Here is a 10,531-nt window from a genome sequence, read left to right as displayed (position 1 = left end):
GACTAAGTGATCAATGGTATCCTTAACTATATCATGCAAATTTTCAAATAGCTTTTTACCTTTTTCCTTGTGAGATGGAATGCTTTCCCTCTTGACCACATGACCAAATAAAACTGTAATATATATGGTACGATTCTGGAAAATTGAAGTGCGTGACTGTTTCCTTGAGATCTCCTGCATTAACTTTGTGTACAATAGTGTCGCCCATGACACCTTTTCCCCTTGTTCTATAACTAATAAGTGAGCATAGTTTTCTTTGGCCATATAATCATTTTGAAGCAGTAAAACAATCCTCTCTACAAACCAACCCAACTGCTACTTTTTGACTAAATCACATACTTTACTAATCATATAACAAAATTTGGACGAAACTGAATTTCCAAACTTGGCCATCATGATCTCATTTGAACATCTATCAAATTGAACTTCTTTTGAATAATAGGGCAAACAAAACACACGAGCAACTAATTTTGGATTTTCACTCCCATAGCAATTTCACCGCCCGGTCATTGTAATACTTGAAATTTACTGAGAACATCCAGATTATCCTTCCACAATACCCAGGGTAGCCATGCAAAGTCATATAGCTTAATCTTTTTAAACCATTTCTAATGTAATCCCAAATCAATAGACACCTTTGATTCCTGGAATTCCGGATGACTGTCTCATTGATTTGCTGCTTTTTCACCAGTGGATCCGACTAAGTGGACAAATCTTCTAAAATTTCTTGAGATTCTGCTACGGGTGGCTTTATCTCCCTTTGAATCCTCTTACTTCGATGAGCTGGTGCACTTGATGGTTTGCGACCCATTCTCTCTATTGGCTACCAAGACAATAGGGCTGAAAGTAAATCAAACTCAGGACACAATGATGAAATCTCTGTACTTGACCGAGATCATTGTGTGCCAAGGACATCCTCTGACACAGAGAACACCAAGCAAATTTCTTGGAAAATCTTCAGTAAGATAGAACTATAAACGGCTAGAAGAGTGTGATGCCAGACATGCAAGCTTCCACTGATCTAATCCCTTATATGGACATGTCGTCGAAGGTGGTGGGTGCATTGGTTGAAATGATTGAAGAACACTCCCAATCTCAACACATGCAATTACACCCTGCACACAAAAATTAGTATTATGCACTTCATGATTATCGATGCATACAACAATTTTGATTTTCACAAGGTGCTTTTCCTCTCGCATGCTTGAATATCTCTCAGAGTATGACTAGGAAATTTGGAAATTTGGATCTTTAGAACATCCTTCCAAATTGCGCACTCGGATTTTTTGGATCTTCATAATTTCAGACATTCAAAAACTCCTTTCCGATTTGGTGATGAGTAGCCACTGCATATACCATTACCACTCCACCTTGAAGCACTGCTTCATCTCCCATAGCATTTATGGATAATGTTGGTGCATGATACAACTTCAACCTATAACCATTCAGTAGTTTCAAAACTGCATTGCCATACATATCCTTTGATTTGAATGTTCCTTCTCCCAACACCTCCATAATTTTGTAAGGACCATCATATCTCAACTTAAGTTTTCTTGGATGAGGACCTAACTTAGAATTAAACATCAACACTAGATCTCCTTTCCAAAACACTTTAAACTTAATATTCTTGTTTATCCAAGCTTGCCTTCTCTTTTGAATCACATATGAAATATAGGAACTCACCACCCTATCTTCCTCAAGCTTCAACAATTGCTAGATACTAGGATAAACTGATGCCTCTGGAGACAATCTATTCTTAGCTACTGCTATTTAGAGGCTAGGTATAATAAACTCCATTGGAACTATAGCTTCACATCCATAAACAAGGCAAAATGGTGTCATTCCAGTAGTTACCTTATAGGCTATACGAAACATTAGGAAAAAAGGGAGCTCATTTTGGGGCCTTTTACGGTTTGGAAAAATAAGCTCTTAACCAATCAATAGAGGGCCAACATAACGTTGGCAATTCACGAAAATAAGCAAAAATAGAAAAAAGAAACAATACTTTATGTAGGTACAAGCGTGCTACATTAATGTGGAGATTGGTTTTTTATTCTCACAAGATCTTTGGACATGAAGATAGAATCTAGTCTAACATTTTATCTGACAAGGGCCTTCCCGCTTCCACCTTCCTTTGAACTTTGAAATGTTGTGCTGCCTTTCCTTTGAAAGGTCTACCATTCTACACCACTGCCTCATTGTGTAGCAGCCTCTTCTTTTCCAAAACTGCTCCCTTGATCCTGTTTGGCGTAGAGTAAGATGTTTCTTGTCAACTGTCTGTCTGCCCACTTTCTCTTTCATGAAAATTCAATTTGTTATCTTGTTTACATTACTTTGCTATTGTTACAGATTCACAGGGTCTCCATGGTGAATAAAAGCCATGGCCGTTCTTGTGGAAGATGCTCTGTGGATGATAATGCTATGAAGGCAGAATTATACCACACATCCTTACCCCGTCGACCTGCTTCTTCTATTTCTTTGGTAGAGAATTCAAGTATAGTCAAAACAGAAGGAACTTGGGAAAGGTTTAGTGTTTTGAAAGGAGCATGGGTGCTCATGCAACCTAGCAAAAGAAAAAGACCCCAGACAAAAAACATTTTCTTGGCGTCATAGAAGGGAAGAGTACGAGATTTTAAAATCACCAGAGGGAAGATATCAGTGAAAGAAGTTTTGATTCAGCATGTGTACATGCATAAAGAACTTGTCTTGTGAGACTATCCAAATGATCTTCCGCAACACAGGCCTAATTGTATATTTTTCTATTGTGGTTTTTTTCTTTACGAGGTGTATGGATTTTTAAGATGAATCTTTCTTTCTTTGCTTATTGACATTCTTGTGTTGTTTTATTTCAGATTTATACCCTTCATCGTATGAGACATGGCAAAACATCGATTGTATTCTGGGATTTACAGATGTTTTGCATGGATCGATAGGAGAACAACAATACCAAGGTCGATGTGCAACAGAGCTAGCTCAATCGGGTATATTTTTTACTGATCATTTTTATCAGTTGCTGGACAATGCTAACACACATGGTGTATTAAGGAAACAAGACCTTCCGCCATGGAATTCAGTGGATTGGCCTCACCCACATTTTAGTGTTATAGAGGCATATAGGGCCAAGCTTTTCAAAGAAGTACAGAAAGCTCTGAGGCCCAATATTGCCACAAGGATAATAAAAATTTCTTTATGCATGCCTCTCACAGTTTTTGTGGACTTGTTTAATACCTTTCCAGTGAAGGTTTCAAAAACAATGTTCACAGTTAAAGCAACAAGTTCGGCATGCATGCCGCAATTTTTGGATAAAGGTTGGGATAAGAAGACATGTAGTTCAGTGTTTTGTGAGGTTGTCCAACCTTCTATGCAACTGAAGTACATGATTGCATCACAAAATTTTATTTTTTCTTTTTATTATAAGTGCAATCAAATGCTAGGCACAAAATGTTAGAGTTAGCTCAAATGTCCACCTCTCATGTAACCCACCAATATTCTGTGTACCCAATGTTGTAAGGCCCCCATATGAGGAGAAGCCATGATGGGTATCAGATATTGGGAGGGATCCCCAGTTTAGACACTGGAAGGGGTCTTAGAGTAGACCAGATGGTTATGAGACGGCTTAGGAGCCAAGAGTAGATACCCGTCTGCACAAAGGGGGGGTTCGGGGGGGCGATAGCCCCCCCGATAGCAGGGGGTCCGAGGGGCGCAGGCCCCCGGTGGGGGTCTGGGGGCAAAGCCCGATGGTATGACCTATGTGCGATCCTTCATCTGCCCGACGGCATGTTTTCTGAAGGGTCGGTTGGTCTTCCAGGCCGACTGTCTATTAGGCCGACTGCCTACTACAGGGCCGACCGTCAACCACTTACACTATATAAGTGGCCACCCCCTATCATCAGATCACCAGTTCTTCATGCTCATAGTCCTCCGTCCAGCATCTGTCTAGATCACCATCGAAGCTCTGTCTGTAGAGCGCACGGGTGGACAGCCAACCATCAGTTGTATCAGCAGTTTGGTATATCAGAATTTTTGTATTCTCTCCAGCTTTCCATCGTGTACTTGCGTTTTGTTGTTATCTTCCGCTGCGTACTATTTTCTTACACAAAACTAGTCCCAATGGATCAAGATGAAGATTCTTTTGGTGCAGGAAATAAACTTCTTGATATTGATGTTGTTGAGAATGGTGATGTGCTAGTCAATATCTCATTAAGAGAATGTTGCTCCCTAGCTCGATTGCGCAATGACATTCTGTTTGAGACATAAGGTTCTATTTCAAAGGAATTTTTATTTATCTACAACAATAAAAAGGTACACCATCTGATTTATCCTAGTCTCATTAAGCACTGCTATTAGTTTACTTTACCCTATTGATTCATATTGCTTTTTTGCAGGTGCTCAAAAGAAGAGAGAGTTCAATAAAATGCAAAGACATTGAAATTTTGAAAATTGAGATAACATAGACTCCATAAACAAAGGTATTGTATTTAATAAAGTAAAATTTTATACAGAAGTGTTTAATTGTACATGTAGAACATATTCTTGACAACCATTTTCTATTTATCTACAGCTTGATCCAGAGGCTGCTCTACATGGTCCAAGCTCTCCGTATCATCATTTTTTGGAGAATCTATTTTCTGCTGCTCCATCCTATCCTGTACAGTATCTTGGTGCTGCTCCATTGTCTCCTCTACTGCCCCTGGAGCATCTGTTTGCTGCTGCTCCATCTTCTCCTCAACAACATCAGCAGCACGTCCTTGTTCCTGTGGCTTCTCCTCATCAGCACTAGGTCCTTGTTCCTGTGGCACCACATCAGCTTCATCTGTGTCATCAAGGTGTATGACACCTTCTCAGACTTTAGAGCTCTCACCCAACTCGACAGTAGCTGGTACAATATGTTTGGGGGAGGCATAGCTCAAAAACTTCCAAATTGTATCAGCTCTGAAATTATATACATAGTTTGAGCTGAAGCTATCTTCTCTCATCTGCAATGGCATATGATGATTTAGAACACTTTGTACCACTATCAATTATCTTGAAGCTAAATGAAAATTATTTTTTCTTACAAGGTCTGGCTGTCCTATCTCAAAATAGCTTCAAATTGGATATTTGGCACTGATCAGCACTCTCCATCCGTAGCTACTTGAATCATCTTGTTGTGATGTCTGTACAGTTGGAAAGATATGTTAGAAACTGTTAACATCTGAACAAAATAAAATTATTCAATAAGTTCAAAGGCATAGCATGAAATAGACATCAGTAGAGGGAACGACTTTTTACCTCTAGATTTACTGGCTCTATTGAATCCAAAAGAGAGACATTAGGAGGACAGTGATCCAATGCATCTAGAAGCCTTCTAATACAACTGCAAAATACAACTGCAATACATATAATTTAGTTAGTATGAAATCAAAATAATGAAGTTTGAAGTTAAAAAAAGCACACACACCACTTACAATTTCAGCTCTCTGTGTGTGTTTTTAAGAGAGTTGAATATAAAGCATTGCTTTTGCTGGATGTCAATAGAAACAAAACTCCAGTGGTCACTGCGTAAGGAAAAAAGCATTAAGAAATCAAAGGCTACAAGAGTTCTCAATCTTAAAGAAGAATCCCAAAAGAAGCAGTCACCCACATACCTGTTATGGTATGGAAGTAGCAAAACATCGATAACTTCAAAATTGCACTGTCTGAACTAGTTGGAAATACCGATGGGAGTTTCCTTTGCATCTCTTAACTTGGAAGAAATGGCAGGATCAATAATATGAACTATATGCTGTACAGAGTGGTGAAGCCAGCTTCTCATCATGCTGCATGGGACCAAAAAATAATTAGGGTAGGGTATAAAAGAGGTACAAGGAGGATTGTTTTGCAAACAAATGTAAAATAATAGACACTTACTAGAGCATTGCAAGAATGATAGTATCTGAGCAATACTCATTATTATGAGCCAATAGGGCCAAGCATGGTTTTGTCAAGTCAAAATCATTCACTGAAGTTTCATCCTCAATATGGACAACTATATTAGGGCCCAACTTCTTTGTATCTGCAGCTCCCTCTTTCCAATCTCCACATCTATAACAGATTTTGATTCTTTTATTTGCTGCTTCAGTGACTCCTTATAAGCAGCCTTCCCTCTGTTCTTTGAGTGGGTTACTTCAACAACCTTAACCTCATCTACCTTCGACTTCCTTGTAGGTGGAATTAATAATATGTCTCTCATCTTTATGTCCTGCCATTCCATAGGATGAACAAGCTTGTCATACCTCCATCTCACTCTGGACAAAGTGTTGAAGTCTTTGGCCATGAGAGTCACCCTGTGAGCATGGGTTGCTACCAGCATTGCATCTTCAAAATATTTTTCCAAGTAATCCTCTGCCATTTCCTGTAAGGAAAGAATGGCAGTCCCGTTCCACCTAAACCCAAGGTGCCAACTATCACATATGTCTTTCACCAGTCTTTAAAAAGGTGCCTTGGGGATTGCAAAGCCTATAGCTTTCTGTTGCTTCCTGATCTCCCTTAGCACACCTGCACCATGTTTCAATCTCTTGGCCTTTTGCTGGAGCACGCTCATTGTCTTACCCTTCCTGCCATGTGCACCTCTTCCCTTTGGAGGCACACTAAATTTCTTGGTACCTGCCCCAGCTGCTATTGCTGCAAGCCCTGGCCCTTTGCCAGCTTTCCTTGCAGTTGACTTGGTTCTTGCCATCACTCTAACAAACTGCATACAAAGGGGTTTTATAGGTATCCGAGCAGAAAACCACGAGCGGAGAAGTCTGAGCAAGCCTTTTTGCAACATTTTTTAATGTATATTCATTCAAGGAATCATATTGAAACACTATTACAGTGGCATATGTTAAATACCAACTATATTTATTCAATTCTAACAATACAAACTTTCCATGTATAGTATTTAAAGAAAATGTTAAAACAGGTCAAGGTCATTTGCAACCCCCCTAGAATGATACATTATCTTTTGAAACATTCATATTTTTAAATTCATTATTTTTTTTCTCTATTCTCCTCACCCCCAAAGTAGACTGTTTCTCTAAGTTGGCCACTCATGTATGTGATTCCATCCATGAACAAGGTTTGAGCATATTGCATAAAACTTTTACTAGATGTGGAAGTTTTGCCCAATATATTCCTAACCGAAAAAACATCAAATCCAGATCATGAATCCAGGATTCCACACTAAAAATTGTAACCCACAAGCGTAATTTAAATTTTGAATTTCAATGAACCAATCCAACCAATAAATGTACGTGTGCACTTCAACTTGCTTATCTATATGTAAGCCGCCAAGTGATTTTACAAACCACATGCAACAAGTTTACCAAATGCAGGTAATATAACAAGTAAGAGTGACAATGTATGAAGGAGAAGAAATGCATATCATAGAATCTTACATTAAATAATAATGTCAACCAACAAAATAGAAGCTCAAGATTGTTTCCAAAAGCCAAAACAATATGTACCTCCAATGTAGATTTTACTTGCGCATTAATAAACTAGAGTACACCCAAAAAAAGTTTTTTGAACTATTGTCTCATACACATAATGTCACAAAATTTCAGAATCAAAATGATAGCCACAAATAAATATCGTGTATGTGAGATAGCACCAATGTCTAGTAGACCATAAAGTATAACCATGAACTAATTCTCATCGGCGGAGTCATCCACAAATAAAGTCCGTCGTCTCCTCTTCTCCCTCAACTCATAGTTATATGATTTGTCGTTCCTTTCCATGTGCATGGCCATACTCTCTGCGTAAGTTGGTAATTCACTTCAAAATGAAACTCTTGAACTCCCTTACATGTGTAAATGAAAGGTATTCATTCAAAATAAAGAACAACATTTTTTACTCACTAGTCCAATGGCACAGCAACATTGATTTCTTCCTCCTCAGCATCGATGTCCATGAGCATATGTTGCTGTGTAGATGATCCCACACCTGCATAAATAGCATCCACCACTCCTAGAAGTAGTCCAGCACATATCTCTGGGTCATATTGCCAAGCAAGGGCGACCAGAGTGGAGTGCAGCCCTCAATCCTGGTCCGATCCCTACCCCCATCTCAAGAATGGAACCATTTGGAGGACACAACATCTCCAAGAACATAAGTATGAATGTAGGACTCTTCTCAAGATATCCACGCCATGCACCTCCCTTCCCAACTCTTTTGGAATGATGGACTAAAGGCAAGTAATGTGGAAGAAAGTTGCCATCTAAACTCATCCTCATCATGGAGGCCACACCCTTTGCTGATTGCATGTTAAATGTGGGTCTTTGTCCTATCCTCCTCATAGCCATAGCATGGAAAACATAAGACTATTCAAAAAAGCATGAGTCAATTTCTATGTGATTTATGATACAGAAGTAGAAGCAAACATACATATGAAGACTCACCTTCACACCAATCCCAAGTGTGTCTGAAATGCCTTGAGGTTCCATGCTTTGTACGATCTATCTGCTTGAAACAAAACAATATGTACCAGAATCAGACCCTAGCCTATAACCCGCAAGACTTCATGAAGTGTTCAACACAAATAAATTTACCTGCAAGCCACCTCCATTTTTAATCTTACTGCATAGTGCTCCACAGTAGGCAGAGTAGATGGGGAACAAAAAACCAATGTCCACCCATTGTCATCCATCACAGCTGCAGCAACGGCCAAGGAAGAGGAGATATGATCTTCTGTGATAACATTCCAAGGTGGAACCTCTCCTTTATCACCTGTAGCATACCCTGTGGGAAGATCCACAATGCAACAGTCCACACTCCATGTGCATTGTTTAGAGTTTCGTTTCTTCCCTTGTTGGTGTAGAAGTGCAAAAAAATCATGTAATTCTTGATATCCATCTGCAAGCTGTGATTGCTTTATCTCTTTGCCCAATTTGATATAGTCAAACTCCCATACCCTTACCCAACTCCTAGGTGTGAGGGGATGTTTCCAACATGGTAAAAAAGACAGTGGAACCCAAATAAATTCAATGGAGAAAGGCTTTCTCACTATCCCAGAGTCATCAACTTCTGGAGTATCTGCAAACATAATGCATATCAAATGATAATACCAGACTAAAAGGAATTGAAAAACCTCAACAAAGATTTTGCAGCTTACCATCTCCATCCAAGTTAGTATTCTTTCTTCTCCCTGGTTTTGCAGGATCACGATTCCCTATATTTTCCTTTTGTTTCTCCACCAACATCTTTTGTTGCTCCTCTAGATTTTTACGCTGCTCCTCCGTCATGTCTCCAGAGGATCCAGAATTAGATTTACACTGACCTTTCGAATGCCTTATCAAGAAACCCATGGAGCAAGTCAATCACAAAAAACTAATAAGAACAAGAGGCACGTAAATAACCAACATGAGAAATATACCTCTCTAGCATTAATGCCTCCTCCTCCACACACTTTCCACTACTCATCTCTATCCACCATGGACAATGCTTTCTCTCCCACTCTAAAAGCCTTATAGTTCCTTTTGCAGTCATGTCCTCACGAAAGACTTTATGTGTGTACATGCAATATGTAGGAGGATTGAGCACTGTCCATGCCTTGCAAATAGATGGAATGGTCTGTATCTTTTTTGTTTCCAGCAAATGAAGAATAAACCTATTCAAAACCCAGGCAGTTGAAAGCATAAGAACACTATGAAATAGAAATTCAAGAATAAGGCAATGAAAGATGAATGCTTACCTATAAACAACTCTTCTGCTTGCATTCACAAGGTCAACCTGTTTTGCAGGCATAGTAGCCACAGACATGAAGGATGCAAAAGGCTCATACAAATCACTCCGATGTCTTGCCACAATATCCTCAAAATATTCGCAGAGTGTAGGATGCTCTGGCAACTCCAAAGGAGAAACACCAACAAAGGAAGCCTGAACCTGTGACAATAACCTATGACACTCTTCAAGAACTTGGTCCATAAAAACTTCCTTTGCAAGCCACCCAATGAAGGCATGGTCACTTGATGGCATTCCATAACTATTCTTCAAATTCAAATCAGACCCAAGTGAAGATAATAATGAAAGCTGCTGAGCCTTGCTGCAAGAAGCAATGGCCACTTGATACAACTTGTCTAGTGTAATTTTAGCAGTTGTGTCTTCATATGGCAAGGACCATAATTTGTGAAACCAATCTTTACCATGTGCAGGATTTATTATTGACAAAATCTATGAAAACCACACAAAAGAAATTCAGCGTGACATTTGAAAGCAATACATAATAATACTAGACAAAGGAAAATGCACACTCACCCTATGCACCTTTCTCCTGTATGTTTGAGTGACTGTTCTTTTAATACCATCTATTTTAACAACTCTTTCATCTTTATCCAATCCAGGAGGCAGCTTCTTACAAGATACTTCAAAATCAGATTTCCACTTGCCCTACAAAAGCAAGTATGCAGCAAAGCTATAATTCAAACTATATAGAGGAAGTGATGAAGTAAAAGCAGAAAGAAAGAAAGCATGAGGTAGAAAGTATAAGAACTCACAGCATAAACCATGCGACCAAGAATGGCCTGTGTGAGGG

General features: G+C 39.2%; 1 protein-coding gene across 1 annotated transcript; it reads right to left on the bottom strand.

Annotated features, from left to right (window-relative positions):
* Nucleotides 1–7,997: 7,997 nt before the first annotated feature.
* LOC147898778 (uncharacterized) lies at nt 7,998–9,932 on the bottom strand. Its single transcript, XM_087379230.1, has 6 exons — nt 9,692–9,932; nt 9,374–9,607; nt 9,113–9,288; nt 8,918–9,033; nt 8,550–8,791; nt 7,998–8,229 (listed from the first exon to the last, which is right to left on the bottom strand). The coding sequence occupies exons 1-6, from the start codon at nt 9,922–9,924 to the stop codon at nt 7,998–8,000; spliced, it is 1,233 nt and encodes a 410-aa protein (XP_087235356.1). The 5' UTR covers nt 9,925–9,932.
* Nucleotides 9,933–10,531: the final 599 nt, after the last annotated feature.

This window comes from Dipteris shenzhenensis, chromosome 9, assembly GCF_047967505.1.
Source record: "Dipteris shenzhenensis isolate YYH24624 ecotype China chromosome 9, Dip_SZ_1.0, whole genome shotgun sequence".
Taxonomy (NCBI): Eukaryota; Viridiplantae; Streptophyta; class Polypodiopsida; order Gleicheniales; family Dipteridaceae; genus Dipteris; species Dipteris shenzhenensis.
Note: the sequence above shows the minus strand (reverse complement) of the source record. Positions and strands in the feature narration are given on the sequence as shown.